At 41.9% G+C, this 19402-nt stretch overlaps 1 protein-coding gene and 1 long non-coding RNA gene across 2 annotated transcripts; one reads left to right on the top strand and one right to left on the bottom strand.

The window, feature by feature from the left end:
* The first annotated feature begins 329 nt into the window (after nucleotides 1-329).
* Sst (somatostatin) lies at nucleotides 330-1711 on the top strand. The gene is made up of 2 exons (XM_021635132.2): nucleotides 330-666; nucleotides 1344-1711. Exons 1-2 carry the CDS (start codon nucleotides 529-531, stop codon nucleotides 1554-1556), a joined length of 351 nt encoding a protein of 116 aa, XP_021490807.1. The 5' UTR covers nucleotides 330-528; the 3' UTR covers nucleotides 1557-1711.
* Nucleotides 1712-4707: 2996 nt separating this feature from the next.
* LOC132648586 (uncharacterized) lies at nucleotides 4708-5661 on the bottom strand. The gene is made up of 3 exons (XR_009587016.1): nucleotides 5541-5661; nucleotides 5343-5442; nucleotides 4708-4844 (listed from the first exon to the last, which is right to left on the bottom strand). It is a non-coding gene; the product is annotated as an uncharacterized LOC132648586 (long non-coding RNA).
* Between the last annotated feature and the right edge of the window lie 13741 nt (nucleotides 5662-19402).

The following is a 19402-nucleotide window of genomic DNA, read 5'->3' as shown; positions in this document are numbered from 1 at the left end:
CAAATTTCTTCCTCAGATCTGCTCCTAGATGGACGGCTCTAAGCCTCACTTGCCATACAACATAGTTCAGAATGATGGCAAGTCCAGTAATCTGGGTGCACTGGCAGATACCCAACTGTGTGTGATGGTGTGTAATGTCTGTGTAATTGAGTGTGCACATATGTGGCTGAAATATGGGGTATGCGTGTCAGCGCCGAGTGAAAGTAAGATTGTATGGTCTGTGTGGCGTGGGGGAATTTCATGTGCCTGTGTGGGTGCAGGCTTTCTTTTTAAAAATAAGCCACTTTAGGTGGTGTCGCCTCCCCTCACTTCTGTGATTGATTTTGCGAGGCTAATGGTGCGTAAAAGCACTGGTGAGATCTGGGGGCGCCTCCTTGGCTGACGTCAGGGAGAGAGTTTAAAAGGGGGAGACCGTGGAGAGCTCGATAGCGGCTGAAGGAGACGCTACACGGAGCCGTCGCTGCTGCCTGCGGACCCGCGTCTAGACTGACCCACCGCGCTCCAGCTAGGCTGCCTGAGGCCGGGGAGATGCTGTCCTGCCGTCTCCAGTGCGCGCTGGCCGCGCTCTGCATCGTCCTGGCTTTGGGCGGTGTCACTGGCGCGCCCTCGGACCCCAGACTCCGCCAGTTTCTGCAGAAGTCTCTGGCGGCTGCTACCGGAAAACAGGTAAGGAAATGCCTGGGACTTGCCCCTCTTGCGAATTCCCCAGCCTTCCCCCTTAGCCCTTGCTGCAGCGCCCGCGACAGGTGTTTAGCTGGCGCTTCTCAGAGTCAGCTCCTAGGGAAACTTTTGAAGTCCAGGGTCCGGGTCCCCTCTTACCCTTTCCAGACTTCCTCAGCGCAGCTGGTCACCTTGAAGGTAAGTTCCTTCCTGGCGTTCAAAAAAATTCAGAACCGGGATAGCAGAGAAAGCCTGGAGGGACTGGACTCTATCCCTGATGCTGCGCCTGGGGCTGCTGACCCAGGTGCTGAAATGCAACGTTACTCCGCAAAGGAGCCTGGAGGGAAGTTTGCCTTTACCTTGCAAAATAAATACGGCAAGGACTCAGATCCCCTTCGTAATCCCATAAAAGGAAAATGGAGCTGCGCAAACGGGTGCCATTCTATTTATCTATAAAACCACTTTTTATCATCTGTGGTTTCTCTGTGTTTTCAGCCTGTATGGGCAGAGCACTTTATGAAAGATTTGGGTTTGGGGAAGCTTTTCCCCCCCTTAATCTAGTGAATATAGCAACCACCCATCTTATTTTGAAAACTATGTTTTGAATGATTAAATCGTATTTTCAAACCGCCTCTCCCCTTTTCTCCCGTTCCTCCTTTTGCTCTTCTCTCTGCCCCATCCAGGAACTGGCCAAGTACTTCTTGGCAGAGCTGCTGTCCGAGCCCAACCAGACAGAGAATGATGCCCTGGAGCCCGAGGATTTGCCCCAGGCAGCGGAGCAGGATGAAATGAGGCTGGAGCTGCAGAGGTCTGCTAACTCGAACCCAGCCATGGCACCCCGGGAACGCAAGGCTGGCTGCAAGAACTTCTTCTGGAAGACCTTCACATCCTGTTAGCTCCGACGTTGTCGTCTCGGCCAGACCTCTGATCCCCCTCCTCCCAACCCCATCTCTCCTCCTTAGCCCCCAGCCCCCATGCTCAAGTAGACCCTGTGTTAGCAATCGAAGACTGTAAATACAAAATAAAATTATGGTGAAATTATGAAGAACAACTGGTTTGACTTTTTATTCAGTAAATTGTCTTGTTCAGACCTGTGTGACGAACTTGAATCGTGGCTTTTGCAAACATATTTTAGGTCCACATACCGATGTTCACAAACAACCTATTTAAAATTTCCTGTGGGAATAAAGGTTGGACTTTGAATGATGGCTCATTTAAAACTTACATAACTTCAAATGTTTATAAATTGAAGCGTGTATCCAAGTGATAGCGATTGGGAACAGCTGCCATAAACATCATTTACATATTAAGGACATTTGGAAACAGATGTTGGGGTACCAAAATGTCCTTTAGAACTTATGGGCAGGCAGGCTGAAGTGTTCAACTGTGTAGTGTGTTGATTCACAAAACACATAACATTTTATTTTAAATGGAAAGAAAATGATTGAAAAGTGGGGAAAGAACTTGGTTCAAGCAGCTAAAACAGGCTTTCAGTCTTTAAAAGTTGTTTTTTGGTTTGTGGACATTTATCTTCAGAAAATCAAATGCTGTTGATTGTATATCTTCTTTGACAATTTTCTCTGTGTCTGGATGGCCTCCATTTTAAAAGAACGCCCCTCATGTTCACAGGGGAGGTTATCCCTTTGGACACCGGGTCACAAGAAAATGTGTGTTGGGTCACCCACTAACTTCAGCACTGTGCTGTAGGTATCTGTGCTCAAAGCCTTTACCACAGAATAACTGGAGGCGACATATAAAGCTGTCTTGATTTTAGCAACACAGAAATCAGATAAAAAGCAAAATTCCAATGATAAATCATCAATAAATTACATCTGCAATTATCATTAAACAACCTATTAAACGGGACGACTCAAGATGACGGATAAAACAGTGACAATTTAACTCATTGAGTACAGGAACAGAGGTCCTCAGGGAACTTGTTTTTTAACTCTCACAGCTACTGGGATAACAATTCAAACATAAAATGAGCATAAACAGAAAAGCAAAAATAAAAAAAAATTACTAAAGGAGCAAATAAAGGCTCAAGAAGAATTTCACATTTTGTAAGAAATACTGGGGCTCAATAAGCCATATCTTAAGTAAGAATGTGGTTTTGTGGGTGCTAATTCCTGAGAAGCTGAACAAAAAAAATGGGGACAGTGCCCCCCTCTACCCTACTAATCTCTATGAGAACAATGTGCTCCGAGGGTTGGGTCTGTCTTCCGTGGTGGGCCTTCAGGGGGTGTCAGTGCATGTCCACTTGAGGAATGGGTCTATGCTGGCTCCTGTGTCTGCTGGCTGCCAATAAGCTTCAGAGGAATATGTTCATGTTATTATGCGTAAAAGAGCACAGCAGCACTGTTTTATGAGCAGCAAATGAACTGTATGAGTGTGAGGAGATTTCAAATTCCTAGCATCATCTTTAGCTGTCAGTTCCTAACGGCAGCACAGGAATCAGCGAGGATCCTACAGCCATGCGCCTGCGAGTAAACAGGTTCTGTACCGTCTATATGCCATAAGGCTCGTGAACAGTGTTACCTGTCTTTCAGCCCCAGGGTTTCCACCTCCATAAAGAGAGTCATGTTGTCAATAAAGGCAACTCACATCCCTTCCCGTTCTTCCTGACAGTGACAAAGGTGCTTGAGGAGTGCTGCTTTTGGTTCAGTTAAAATAATGTGTCATGGGTCATGGGGGAAACAGTAGGGGAAGGAGACAAATTGGAAGACAGAATGGTATGTACGTGTGACAATGCCATAATGAAAGCCATTACTTTCTATGCTAGCCTAGAAGTTAGGAAGAAAGAAAACTACACAGAGTATTATCATTCTATTTTGCTTTATTTAAACATACAGAGGCTCTTATCTTTTGTTTTTCAAGCTCCTCCTATGTTGGATTTTCTAGAAGATCACCTTAGTGTTCTGCCTGATTATCCTCTAAACACACACAGAAAGAAAACCTCTCAGATATTTTCTTCTTCCCTCCTTTACGCTTTGGCATTCTTGAAGGACCTGCTGTAGCTTTCGGGGAGCAAGTTTGGGTAAACATTGTTATTTTCTAGAACTTAGCCTCCCCATCTGTAAAAGATGTGCAAGACAGTGAACTTTCCCCCTTCTCCAGGCACGGTGAGGCTTTGTTTGAGCAAGTCTCTAAAGTTCTTAGGATCAGATGAGCCCTGTCTACTGGGCTCATTAAATTCTAGTGTTTTGCCATTTGTGATGTATTTTCTAGCTGCTGCTATGACAAGGGTCTTTGCTTTTTCTCTGTTTCCATGAGCCAAACCTAAGGCAGCCTTACAGACCCATTTTATAAGCTTTTCACTCCATAAAACTCTTGCTTTATGCTGTCAACTGAAAGCTGCCTTCTCTGATCGTTTAATGCATCTCTGCCATGTTGCTTACCTTGTTTACTCTACTGTTCGCTATGGTTGTATGAATGAACTTCTTTGGGGCAAACATATGTCCAGGCAATATCTCACACAGCGTTGCTCCTTAAAAATAAATTTTATGTTGAACAGTGTGTGTGTGTGTGTGTGTGTGTGTCCGTGTGTGGTGTGGTGTGCATTTATACTAGTGCCTGCAGAGGCCAGAGGTGTTGGCTATGCCTGGAGCTGTAGATACAGTAGTTGTGAGCCACCCAGCATGGGTGCAGCAAATCTAACTGGGTCCTCTGCAGTAATAGCCAGTACCCTTAACCCTGAGCCATCATCTCTCTAGTCCCTCATATGGCGCGTTATGCATGGTACTTTGACAGTGTTCACTGAAAAGAAAACATGATCTACAGCTAATTTCTATTTGCTTGTTGACAAAATTCTTCTTCAGTGCTTGATTTGGCATGGGATGATGACATTAGGGTTATGCGTCACTAGTGAGATACATATGGAAAACCAGACACATTAATCCCTTTCTTAGGTTTGTTTATTCTGAGATACTGAAGATCTATTCCTCATACAAACGCAGGGTTTTTTCCCCCTTCTATTTCAATTAAAGAAGAACAAACAGAGTCTTCACGCCTCTGTGCTAAGCTGTATCACTAACTCTTGGTTTTTTGGGGGAGTGGTGGCGTGGGTAGTTTCATTATGTAGACAAGGCTGGCCTTCAACTTGCAATCCTCCTGCTTCAGCTCTCCAAATGCTGGAATTATAGATGTGTGCCCCCATATCCAGCTCTCCCTTTTCATTTACGTGCCTATTTACAAAACAAAACAGTTATTGAATGAAGACTCCATATGGCCAGTAATTTCCTGGGCACTAGAAGACAAGAACCGTCAGTGACATTTCAGGAAGAGAAGAATGCATGCTAGGTAGTGAGACAGGAAGGGACCAAACACAAAAAAACATCATTTAAAATTGCTCGAAAGCAGGCAAATAAAATCTGAAATACATATCAAAGAGCTACCAGTTCAAGTTTCTTGGCTGTAGCTCTACCTGTTCTTAATGCATACACAATAATGTTTTATGGTGACACAACACACATCTGTCATTCTGGATGCCCAGCATGGAAGGGTAAACACTGTAAAATCATCTTGCTTGCCTTGCTTATTTTGCTGAAAGATGACAGAAATGATTTTAATTGCCGAATAACACAGTAATTTGTTGCAGAGTTTGGGAAAAATCCTATGTTACCCCTGTTTTCCCCCCAAGGTGGTTTCCATCATTCTATTCCATTGCCCCAAAGGAGTCTGACCTTCTCCATAATTGGTGTGTTTCATTCCTCTGGTATAAACAATTTAACTTTACAGCGTCCTTACTTTCTGCCAGACAAATGGTCTGCTTTTTGGAAGAGACTAGAAAGTAGTATAAAACAGAGAAACATTAGCAAGAAATGATGAGGGTACTGATTGAGGAGAAAAGAAACTCAAGCATGGAAGCACGTTAAACCTACCATGTGAAGAGGGATTCTGTCTTGGAATAGAAATAGGCTGCCCCAGAAGGCATGGATTTCCACAGGGATCTGGCATGCCTTTCTAAGTGACCTTCCCAGAAGTCTTGTTCCACATCTTCACAACGGAGGGAACACATACTTCCCAACCCTCCTCAGCTCTTTAATGAGCAAGAGTGAATGCGTTGGTTCTGGCGTTTGTTTTTTCATTAAAGTGCTTCTGGAAACTCAGAAGCAATGCTTGTGTAATAAGCTTCCAGCCTTCAGAGAACCGAGGATGGCGACTGAGACACATTCCTCAGGAATGACCAAATCGAAAGGACTGTGGAGGCTTGCTCAGAGTGCTAGGAAAGCGGAGGACATCGGAAATTCTTTTCTCTAAGCTGGTTTTCTTACTAGTTTTAAAAGAACGGCTTACATGCCTCAATGATTTTCTTCCAGATGGAATGAATAAGCTATAGGTATACTGATGTGGTATGCATTTCCATAACTTGCAGCATGTTAATACTCCTCTTTCGTAGATGAGGGAAATGAATCACAGACTCACTCAGCAGCTTGTTTAAAGGATACAGAGCTGGAACCAGAGTGTCTAATTTTTAATCCGATTCTCTTCCCACTATTTCTTAGGGGAAGGGGTGGAGTTAAAGGAATACTGTAACTTGTCAAGTGAATAAAAAAACAGATTGGCTTTAGACCATCTTGACTTAGTTCTCTATACAATACAAATGAGATTACTTCTCCATTATTGCTAGAGGAGCAGGGGACTTGAGCTCTGGGACTGGGGTTTGGTTTTCTGAATTTGCCAGAAGCCCTGTGTCTTGAGGAATTATCTGTAACTTTTCCTTTTCACATGTTAAGCATCAGGCTCTTGCCGTTGCTAAATGAGTGAATGAAAAACAAGCAACAGCATGAATGACGTCGGGGCTTTAAATGCTCCTTTTCTCTCCTGCACAAGTTTTACTGAAAGCTAGGCTTGACACAGTTACAGAGCTATTGGTTGCAGTCCTACATATATGTAGAGGCCATGTCAGCTGTTCTACGTACGACTGGGTAGGAGCCATGTGCTGTCATTTGTCCCGAAGTGGCTGATGGGTTAGGTGTTTGTCTACCAATATGACAGTAACACGTGCAGCCTTAGTAGAGGGGATGAGGCCATGGAAGCACCATGCTGGAGGAGCATGCTGATTTTGTAAAGTGGGCTGGGTCTCACAAGGGATGATTCTTTCCCACACGAGTGAATTGTTGCAAAGAGCAAGCTTGGTGCTTCCTCCTCATCTCTCTCCTTCTGTGACCCGTTTCTGACACACGTGCCACATGACACCAGCTGCTGTGCTTTGACAAAGCCGAACGGTGGACATCAGAAGTTGATGATGTCCACCAATCCAATTAGCAGATGGAGCCTCCTGATCTTGAATTTTCAGCCGTCACACCTGTGAGGTAACTAAACCTCTTTCCCCTTGTAAAGTCTCCAGTCTCATAGTATTTTGGTTGCTTATTGGTTTGTATGTCTGTTCTTATTTTCAGACAGAATCTCACTCTATTACCTTGGCTTGGCTTGGAGTTCTGAAGTTCCAGTATCAGTCAGCCATGTAGCTGGAATTACAGGCATGCAGTAGCATTTTTTTTAATTATTATGTATACAATGTTTTGTTTGCCCTCCAAAAGAGAGCACCGGATCTCATTGTAGATGGTTGAAGACCACCATGCGTTTGATGGGAATTCAACTCAGGACCTCTAGAAGAGCAGACAGTGCTCTTAACCGCTGAGTCATCTCTCCAGCCCTTTGGAGTTTTTTGTTTTCTTTTTTTTTTTTAATTGAATCTAAAATACAGGAAGAGCTACACCTGAGATTCAGAGGTTGTGATTTTTTTTTGCCTTCTTTCTTTCTTCTTCCTCTTCCTCCTTTCTTTATTTTATTAGACTATTGAATTGAAATTTATTTTTTGAGAACTTCATACACGTATATAACCTATCATGATCACATCCATCACCACCATTTTCCTTTCTACTTCCTTCCTCAGCTCCTTTACATTTACCCCTCCCTACTTCATGTGATAAAAACCAAACCAAACCAAATCTAGACTACCATGTCCAATTAGCAGTACATATACGTTCGTGGGCAACTTAGTAGTGGCCACACTGTATGACAAAAGGGAAATAAAATGACTGTCCTCTCCCAGCTGCAATCAATTGCCAATAAATAGTACCTCAGATGGCATGGGTCTCAGGAGATCCTCTCTCCTACATGCTGGAATTTTGACAGGCACGTTCCTGTGTGGTTAGCTACAGTTACTGTGGGCCCAAGAGCCCAACAGCCACACCATTTCCAGAAGACAGCATGTCACAGCAGCCTTCCCAATCTTCTGGCATTTCCCTGCTCCTCTTCCACAATGTTTACTGAGCGCCTGTGGAGAAGCTGACGAAGATGTCCCATTTAGGGCTGAACATTCAAGAGTCTCTTCCTGTCAGCACTTTGACCGATTAACAGTCTCTTCTTTAACTGCTGCCTATTTTTAAAAGAAGCTTTTTTTCAATCAAAGTTGACAGCAGCCCAGGCCCATAGTATAAACATAAATATTTAGAAAGTAATTTGGCAACATGCCCATTTAGTATGATCACCTTATCAGCCATGGGCTTTGGACAGAGTTTACAGGACCATCCTAGACATGGATTCTCTCCTGTGGATCAGGCTCAGATCCTATGAGAAATCAGATGGTTACTGTGTAACCGTTATGCCACCATTGTGCTAATGGTACCTATTGCTGGGCAGGTTGGTACTGTTGCACAGAGGGTAGAGTAGCCGGGATGATCACTAATGTCTTTCTCCCCAGCACTATGGATAGCACATTCTGGCACTATGAACACTAGACAACTGGAAGGAATTTCCCTGCCGATTTGAGATTGATTTTTCTATGTCCTGCAACCAAAACATACGGCATCTTCATTTAGCTACGGTGGTTAATCAAGAGCAAGGAAGGTAGCTTTTATTGTCTTCAAGGCAGCTGGGCCTCTCTGACCCATATATTACTCCTAGGGCAGGATCCCATGTACAGTACTGAAATTTTTGTTTAATAATCCACATTTTTTCTGGAAACAGCATTGGGTATTCGTATAGAGTGCCTCCATTTGAAATCAATTCTTTAAAACAACCATTACAACTTGAAATTAGAAGTCAGCATGTTTCCATGGGATTTAAAAAAATATGTTCTTAGTTTTGGTTAATTCACTCCTCACCTTCTACTTTCCACTCTGCTGCATCTCCACTGTGTTTAAACTTTCAATGCTTAGCAACCCCCATTCTTTCATATGTGTTCTACTATTTACTCCAATTTTTATTTTTTAATTGAGCTGCATGATAGTAGGTTTCCATATGTCTTCTTCATGGATTCTTCCTTTAATTAACCCTCTTCTCCCTGATTTTCCCATCTTTCAACACTCCTTCCTGCTTAAGATTTTCTGCTCACAGTATTCCACCTCTACACTTATGTTTTATCTGTAATCTACTATTATCCTCTCCCCCAATTCACCTCTCTCAAAACCACATTTCTAACCCTTGAAACCTGTAAGACCAACTTTTATAAATATGCATTTTTGTCACTGAAGTTACTGTGTTTCATAGGGTCTCAAGTAAATTTTCTAGATCACACAAATGGTCATCTCATTTTTATTAGCTTCACATATGTGGTGCATTAAGGTGATGGCATCATTATCAATATTAAGTCATATTATCAAAATAAATACCTCAAAGAAATTCATGCATTTAAAACAGAGTTCAAAATAGTTAAGATAAATGAAGTGCATTGCCAGTTAATTGCTGCTTAATTCAACATTTCCTGTATAAAAATGTAAAATTTCATTTGCAGTGTGCATTAAGACCAGACAGCACATTTTATGAAGGAGAACATTAAGCTGCCCTAGAATTGCCATCCTTGGATAGCAATTTACTGGCTATAAAATGTAAGTACTGAGAGTGAGATTTATAAGTTTAACCAAAGGCTTTAGTTCTTTGTCCTTCTTTTCCATCTCCATTTGCCACTCCCAAGATTAGGCTGACAGGCAGTGACTTTATGAGACTTTTCACATCCTCTGTTGTGTGTCTACTTCCACTGAGTTGAAAGATTCCTTCTTGGAGACAGAAGGGAGGCTGACAAGGATCAGAAATAAATACAACTTGCAAGACCCAAAAGAAACGGAAACTTCTAATATTTGAAAGGCCTTTCCCCAAGGATACAGATGCAATGAACAATGGCTAGAAAGAGGAGGCTGTGGTCCTAGATTTGTCTGAAACTGTTGTAGGACCTCAAGGGCTGCAGCTTTCATTAGTTTACATCTCTGTTGGGGTGGGCTCTCAGAACACAGCTGCCTTTACTCTCTCATGCTCCAGTACGTAACCCCAACAAACAGTGCTTTCACTAAACTAAGCTTAGGTAGGACCATTTTTTTGGTTTGTCATTGTCAGGGTGCACAGACCACAGTTGGAACCTGAACCGGAACTGACAGAACTAGGAATGAGTTGGGGTGCAGTGAGCATACAGCCTCTGCAGTGGTGTTAAGACATGAACTCAAGGCTGAGTCCTATGAGGGTGGAGTATGCATAGACCAGCCCAATATTGCTCTTCTTTCTCATGTGGTATAGGATGGTATGCCTCCCTGCTTTAGCGGTGGTGGAATCACTCCCTGCAATGAGTGGTAGGATGAGAGCCGTGGCCAAGGTGAAAGCATGAGTGTGGACTCCTCCCAGGGAGAATTCCCCAAATGGCTGTCTTCCTCTGTTTAGAATGAGGGTGTCATGCCTCTTTGATGAGTGAAGGGCAACAAGGCAACACTCCAATATAAGGAGGTCTTCAAACCATAAGCTGGACCTGAGAATATATTACAACTCCTGAAAGTATCATGGATAGGAAGGGGTGATAAGTAGATTGTGGCTTCATTTGCATGGCAGTTAATATACAGGTGATAAGAAACACAACTGAGCCTCAATTGTCTTTCCATAGAAAACTTGCTAAAGTAATGGAAGGATTACAATTGGAAAATAGGCTCTATTCTGTTTTATGCTTTAGCCTTTTATATGGAAGAAAATTTGGGAAAAGGGAAAATGAAGTAGAGGTGTTGGAGTTTTTATTTCTTTTGATGTAATAGGGAAGAGGATACAAGTTAGATCCATGCTAAAGATCCCTTCTTAGGATCCATAAACATGGAATTCATATGATGAATTATAGAGAGGAAGACAGTGAGGTAGAAGAGTTAGAAGGTAACACTCAGACCTGACCTTCAGTACAGAGGAAGAGAAAATTCATGATTTTCATGTCGATGGGGGACTTAATAATGAATAGTCCAGTTCAGAAAACTGGTGACAATCTGAGAATGTGCTGAATATAAACTGCTTGAGTTGGGGCTTTAAAGCAATCACAAGAGAGGGATCCAAGATGGCGGTGATCAGCGTGCACTGTTTCTGAAAGGCAAAGGATGAGTGGAGGGGCAACTGAAATTGGAAAATCGACATTGTGGCTCCCTTAAGGAGTGGGGACACCACAGGAGCAGAGAACTTTTTGATTCAGGTCAGACGTGGACTTCTCTGGGAATGGAGAGAGGAACTTTCCTTCTCCCTCCCCCTCAGAAGAGCCAAGCCACAGTACCAGTGGCACAAATCTTGCTGCCTGAGACAGCAGAGGCAGGAATACTAGCACCTCAGCCTCAGCAGTCAGCATCACCCACGAAATAATCCTGCCTGTGTCTCATGCCTGCAAGCGGCCAGCCTTACCAACTCCACAGAGCCTTGACTGTAGAAGCCGTTCAGTCCCTCAGTGGCTGTGCAGCCACCGAAGTCCTGCAGACCTGCAAAACCGCCCAGGGACACCAAGCACCAAGCCACAGTAGTGGCTGCACAAGATTTCCCGGCAGGCACCTAGACACCCCAGTTCTCCAGCCACAACTGGATTCCCGGGTACAGCAGCTGCAACACCACTGAGCAGTCTGAGCACACATTTGGCTCAGCAGGTCCAAACCTGCCAGTAGAGAACAGGAGAAACCCGTGTGCATTACGATTTGACCTGCTAGAGAGTGAGTGTAACCCCTAGTGCCTGCAGAGCCCCAGATTCAGGGTGCTTCTAAGCTAGCAGCAGACATCAGAAATCTCCCACCCACACATCCACTGTGGAAAACAGAGGGTTTCTTGGGACAAGGAAGCCCCGGCTCTGTGAAGCTACCAGAGGAGTTTAGGCAAATAACTCCTAAAGCTCAGTTAGAGATGACTACCAGTAGCCTGTAGGCCACTGATGTACTCAGACAATTTGTGCATGCAATCATCACCAGCACTTGCAATAACTTCAGCGCCTATGTGACCCCTTCGGTGACCACAAGGCACCCCTCCCTCACACTGAAGGTCTCTACATTCTCTAGCACCCTGTCCCTCAAGGCAAAATTACACACACACACACACACACACACACACACACAGGCTCATCCGCATTTGTCCTTCTGTGCCGGCAGACTTTCCTCCCACAGGTACAGCTGAAGCACCAACACACACACTGAAACCATTGGACCTCTCTCATCTCCCTGAAGAATTCTCCAGATGCCAGAGAAAGACGGTAACAATCTGAACTGCAGAACCTAAGAACAAACAGTGAAGGTTACAGTTAAGCAAATGGCCAGACGTAGGCAAAAGAACACACCCAACAAAAATCAGGAAATCATGGCTTCACCAGCAACTCCCAAAATCAATGGATACTCCAATTCACTGGAAACACAGGAAAATTACCTTAAAGATATGCTTATCTAGTTATTAGAGTCACATAAAGAGGAAGCAAACAAATCTCTCAGAGAAATAGCCAAGGAAATCCAGACAGTTAGAGGAAATGAATAAATCTCTCAAAGAATTGACCTCCCAGGTAGAGGCAAAGAAAGAGGAACTGAACAAAGTTCTCAAAGAAACACAGGCAAATATAGCCAAACAAATAGAGGGACAAGTAAAGGCAAAATTAGTGGCATATAGAGAAGAAATGAACAAAAAAATAGAAGCCATTATACAGAGACAGGAAGCCACATTCAAACAGATGAAGGAAATGGTGCAAGACATAAAAATAGAATTAGAATCAATAAAGAAAACACAAACAGAGAAAACCCTGGATTTGGAGAACTTAGAGAAAAGACCAGGAACCACAAAAGTAAGCATCACCAACAGAATACAAGAGATGGAAGAGAGAATCTCTGGTGCTGAAGATATGCTTGCAGAAATTGATATTTCTCTCAAAGAAAAAGTAAAATTGGAAAAGTCCCAAATACAAAACTTCCAAGAAATCAAAGACGTAATGAAAAGGTGAAATCTAAGAATAATAGAAATTGATGAAAAAGAAGATTCTAGTCTCCAAGGTCCAGAAAATATTTTCAAGAAAATCATAGAAGAAAATTTCCCCAACTTTAAGAAAGAGATGTCCATAAACATACAAGAGGCCTACAGAACACCAAACAGACTAGACCAGAAAAGAAAATCCTCATGTCACATCATTGTTGAAACACTAAATATATAGAATAAAGCAATCACAAGTCTTTTATGCAGTAGGGCATATGGTGGATGGCATCATTCAAGGTCCATGGAAACCGAAGCAGTAATAAAACTATACACTTCTCCTTGAGACAAAGGGTGCATAGTGATAAACAAGACAAAGGAAAAAAACAAAACTGGCTCATATGAGACATTAGAGACACTTGATTATCACTGGATGAGATTGTCACTGGGAGACAAGAGATGGGGGGAGGCACTGCGGAAACAATTGGGTACTAGAGACAGAGGTTCACGTTCAGTTCACTGGCAGGAACTAACTGTATTTACAGAGATTTAAGGAAGAAGTTAGTTCATCAGAAATCTTAGAACTGGTAAGGGACGTTACTGGTGTTGCTAACTTCCATAGTGGGATGTGATCCCAATAAGGCAGAAGCATCCCTTACAGGTCTGAATGACTTTGAATGGTATGCAAATTGTGTGTGTCCTAAAAGAATTAAGAAGAAATGAGGAAAAGAGAGCAGACAGGGGGCCTGCCCTGGATACTCTACGGCAATTGTTACAAGAATTGTGGCAGGATGGAGTTCCTAGAGAAAATATGAACAGAACCTCAAATACTATGCTAGGAAACTATGGGAAGACATTAAAGTCAAACAAACACCCCCACAAAGGACATCAATGATTAAACAGTGAAGTTTTTTTTTTGTTTTGTTTTGTTTTGTTTTTTAATAGATCAAGCTTGTCCTAGGAGTAGGCAGTTATTTTCCTGGGGTATGGTATACATTCATGGTGCCAGTTCCAGGGTAGCTGGGTAGAGCACAACCCTAGTCCTTCTTGGATCTGCTGGGCCAAGCAGTACAAGCCAGATTCACCAAAACCATTAGGAATAGTGGCCCCATGGCAGCATGAGAAAGCTGGATGGGTCATGGAAAATGACTGTGGATTGTAGAGGGCTAGACAAGGTCATCTCTCCCATTCATGCTGCTATGTCCGACACTGCTCTTGTGAGAAAAAAAAAAAAAAACAACTTATACAAGTGATGCCATATGTGCCATATGTTAATGCTGCATTGGGCCTTGATGAAATTTATTTTTAGAATACCCATAGCTGTTCAAGACCAACTGACACTTGCCCTTATAACAGTGGGCCTTCACAGATCTTGTTATTTTTTTTTAAAAAGTTCTTTTATATAATTATAACTTTTGAGTGTCCTAGTGATTTTGAAAATTATCTGAAAAAAAAAATCAAAATCAGCAAACTATGAATTTCAAGAAACATATGCATGGATGGGAAAGAGATCCCAGGAGCCAAACAGTTGTTGAGTTTTAAAAAAAAATCTCACTGCCAAGGGTAGGTTATCTCCCTATGGGTTGTTGGCCAAGAAGATTCTTAAGGTCCCACAAGCCATAAGGCTATTGCAACTGCTTTTTATTGCCAACCAGAACTGGATGGTTACCGCATGCTTTGGCTACAGGACATAGGGAAATCAGGTTGGAAGTGAGACGGAAGTTCCTTTCCTGCTGGCTGGCTTTTACGGTTCTAGAAAACAGAATATCAACTTCTGGTGGAGAATTATCAGCAATATCTTGATATGACTACATGCCACATGCCAATATGCCAAGCAAAATGAGCCTATTTGTGCAATATTGGCAAAACTGTTATGAGTGTAACCTGATGCTAGCCAATTGGATAGAAGGCTCACTTCACAGGAAAAAAGTCACATTTAGTACAGTAAATGTGGAGATTGGAACATGGAATGGGACATGGCAACCTTTCCAAACACCTTGATAAAGATGTTTCATAAAGAAACAAATGGAGTATTCTTTTTAAATCTGAGGTGGGGTAGATATTTCAGTTGTAAACCGCTTGCCATGAAAGCATGAGGATATGGGTTTGCTTCCTAGCAACCATGTAAAAGTTCAAGGGTGGTGGCACACACTTGTAATTCCAGCACTGGAGAGATGGAGACAGAAAAGTCCTCGGAGTTCACTGACTAGTGAGCAAGTTCCATGTCCTAGTCAGAGACACTGTCCCAACATTTCAAGACAGATGGCTTCGGTGAATGGTACCCAAGGTCAGCCTCCAGCCACTACACACATGCCCACACATGTCCACAAAGGCAGACACATACAAAACCATGCATACACTTGTCCAATTCAAGAATCTTTGGTGACATTTCTAGGAGCCTGCTGGTTGGAGTATATTACTACTTCTCTCCACCTCCAGAAAACAAAAGTCAGTGAATTTTTAAAACCATATATACCTTATTTGGATATGCTACCAAGGCGTATTTACAAGTATTTCAAGTTTTCTGAAAACTCAAAAGAAACAGTCTTGGAAATAGTCTAGGCTTCTTTGCAAACAACTCTATAGCTTTAAACATAACCTATGGTGCTTGAGATGTACGTGGCACATCGAAAGGTTTTTGTGTGACAACTTAGCTGCTGCTAAAGATAGATGACGGATCACATGATGGAATTCGCTTATTTTCTCTTTACAAATATCTATGCTCTTTAAACAAACAAGCAAACAAACAATTCAGCTTCTTCCTGGGATCCAGTAGAGACTGATTGCTTGACCTTGATCACAAACCACAAAGTTCTAGTTACTATCTGACCAATCAAACATGAGAAGCATAAACTTTACTAAACATACAATATTCTATCAACACAGAAAGAGAAAATTTATCAGACTCTGAATTCTCTTGTATTTCTTCAGGTCATACTGTCTTTGTCTCAAGGAAACATCCTATTTCATGGACCTCACACAGATGCCATCAAGTGTATGTGTGACAGCCTGATGAGTCAGGCTGTGAAAGGCTTTAATTGTTTATTTATAACTCTTTCCCAACTCAAGCTGTTCAAAGGCAATAGACCCATGTGACCTTGGGCTGAAAGCTCTGAAACCAAGAGCTCAAATACACTTTTCGCCTTTCAAAGTTCGTTTCCTCAGGTAGTTTGTTATTTGATAATATTTTTTTCTGCAGTAAACCAAGAAAACATGACTTAATTTTATTTAGTGTAAGTCAAAATGCAGACTTTAGGATTAAACTAATTAAGCATGAAAAGTGTGGGAACTACTCTAGCCACTAGAACCAGCACACAGCATCCGCAGAAAGCGATTTTGTCTTTGTAAATTTGTTTCCACAAATTTAGCTTTACCTGACTCTATACTCTTTTTTTTTCATCACAGACACTCATGTTTATTCAAATCCCCCAGTTTTCTGTTGACACACATTGGGAAAAACATCATAAGGGTTTTCTTTGTTTGTTTGTTTGTGTTTTTTTTTTTTTTTTTTTTTTTTGGAAATACATTTTCCAAGAGGATAAAGTACTTTATCTTCTGGAGACATTGGAAGGACAGTGTTATAACTGTCGTAGAGACAAAGACAATAGTCGTGGAGCTTGATTGGAAGGATTGGCTATACATGTGGTATACATTCATACAGTAGCAGAGGAATTACAGTGTCCAGGCACAGAGCATAGCAGAGAGAAAAAAAATTATTGTCACGTTATATGTGAAAAATTTTGGAGGCTAGATCAGGGACTAAGTGAAGAAACTGTCCCTTTGGAATTAGTAGTGATCTCCCCTTTTGAGAGGAAAGTCTTGTTATTCTGGTAGGTTGGTCGTGTACTCATAGCTCACGTGATCCCCTGCCTCAACCTTCTGAGTAGCTGGAATTACAGTTACCTCACCATACCTGAATGCTCGCTCTACTTTCTACAATTTCATTTTACTATTTTAAGGGATTTTTTGACACATTCTTCCATGTACACAATGTATTGCAATTCTGTTCACCCCATTATCCTCTCTTATCCTTCCATACCTGCTGAGCCCAATTAACCCTCCTCCTTGTTATTGGTCACAAACATGCATGGCTGCTGTGTGTTCACGACTGTGACAGCCATGTCATGCCCAGAAGACAGTCTTTCACAGTGCTCCACCCCTCCTCTGCCTCCCACAAGCTTTCCGTTTCCTGGACCTCGAGAGGCAGCGACATATCTGTCCCATTTAGGGCCGGGTATTCAACATTTCGTAGTTTTCAGCATTCTGATAAGTTTGGTGGTGGTGGTGGAGCTGGTGTTCATGCCTGTGCATGTGTGTGTAGGGGTACATGTGTAGGGGTGCGTGTGTGCATGCATGCACGCATATCCTGTATTAACTGTCACCTACTGCAAAAAGCACATTCTTTGACTGGGACTGAGAACAGCACTAGCACTTACATGCTAGATTATATATAGATACTATATATAGTCTATATCTCTCTATATATATATCTATATATAGTCTAGCATATATGTATTTATATAGCTATAAATATAATATCTAAATATATATAAGTATTTATATACAGATAAATACTTAGAAAGCACTTCGATTACATGCCCACCCATTTAGGTTCTTTTCTGGGGCCAGTGACCCCCTCACTGATGGACTTTTGACCAGGCTTGCAGTACCAACCATGCATTTCATCCCATAAGCAGGCCTCAAATTCAATCAGAAAATGGCTGGTTACCTGGAACGATCATGTGACCAGTGCACTAACGCACACAGACGATTGCCATTGCTCTTGGTTGCCCACTGGAACTAAATAGTAAGAACTTATTGCTGATGACAGCACACGGGCTGGATATGGAACACAATGCCTGTTCAGCCAGGGGGCATAGGAGGGTGAACCTTTCTTCCCCTCCCCGCCCCGTACTTCTTTCCTCTCCCCTTCTGGCACTATGGATGCTAGGCATCAGGGAGGAAGCTTTCAGTTCATTTCCATCTGAATCTCCCTGTGTTCCATATCCAGCCCGTGTGCTGTCATCAGCAATAAGTTCTTACTATTTAGTTCCAGTGGGCAACCAAGAGCAATGGCAATCGTCTGTGTGGTTTGGGATGCCTCTGGGATCGCTCTGCATGTCTGGATTTAAGTTGTTTTGTAACATCCCAAGCACTGTGTGCTATTAAGTCTAATTTACAGCCAATTTTCCAAATAGCAGTGAATTTCAGTGATTTTGTTGTTTTTTTTTTTTTAACAGAAAAACATAAAATCTCATTATTTTAGAATACAGTTCCAGGAACTGTTTCATATGTAAACAGTCTAAATTTTGTTTTGTGTCACTATAAGGAGCACACACTTATTACTTTTGATTCTATAATCCCGTTTGCAGGTTTCTGAGAGTTTCCATGCTGACCGCCTCTACCTACTGCTCTCTGTGTGCAGCAAGTGAGTGACAGCTTTGCACCAGTTGGCGAGCTCAGGTTCCTCTTCCCTCACAAAATAGAGAAGACCGCATTTGTCTTTCCTAACACACAAGAATACAGGAGACTCAAAGAAATGAGCCATTTTGTAAGGAAAAGTAAATATGTATAAGTAGTGCCCTGAATTAAATATGAACACTCCCGATTTTGAAATTTATTGACTTTTTAACTTCTTTCATATTCCGAAGCTCAGATTTTTTTTTTTTATAGTTGAAGATGCTCTCAAATTGGAAGAACAGAAAGGGGAACAAGTGAGGAAAAAAGAAAAGAAGGGAGTAAGAAAAAAGTTCAGTACACCAAAATGATGCTCCAAAAGTCAGTTTACCCCCTCCCCTCTTCCCATCCATATCTATCTATCTATCTATCTATCTATCTATCTATCTATCTATCATTCTATCTATCTATCTATCTATCTATCTATCTATCTATCATTCTATTTATCTAGCTAGCTAGTGAGTTTTCTGTCATCTCTCTATGAACCTATCTCTCTATGAACCTATCTATCTAATTATGCATCTATCTATCCTTCTATCTATCTATCTATCTATCTATCTATCTATCTATTGTCTATCAATTTACCATCTATGTCTTAATAATTCCAGATCTGTGAGGTGGTTCTAGATTTGATAAAAGTTTCAATATTCTGCATAATAACACTTGATAAAACACTGAATTTTGTGAAGATTAATTCCACAAGATGGTCACTGTATAGTGAAAATAATAATAATTATGGTCCATAATAATAAGTGCTTTTGTAGATCCATATTTTTAAGAGATCACAGAAGACTATAGAAGGAAAGAGTAACTTAAGATGGAATCAAGAGATTCTGTACAGAAAAGACAGAACATGAAGGATGAGGAAAATGCTATCACTTGAGACTTCCTTGGGATTAATAAAATGGCGCTTTATACTGGGAACATGTGAGGGAGAATCGATCTATCTATTTCTTGTCTAAGTGTTGAATGAATTTTCCCTGAATGTATGAAAGTCACTTTATACCCACATGGCTGAGTCCATAAAGCCTGTAGTGGGTATTCAGTGAGAAGAGCTATAGGGGACACAGTTTCAGAGAAGATCATTCTTGTTGGAGAGGATGGATAGTAGAAGGGAAGA

This window comes from Meriones unguiculatus, chromosome 17, assembly GCF_030254825.1.
Source record: "Meriones unguiculatus strain TT.TT164.6M chromosome 17, Bangor_MerUng_6.1, whole genome shotgun sequence".
Classification (NCBI taxonomy): Eukaryota; Metazoa; Chordata; class Mammalia; order Rodentia; family Muridae; genus Meriones; species Meriones unguiculatus.
Note: the sequence above shows the minus strand (reverse complement) of the source record. Positions and strands in the feature narration are given on the sequence as shown.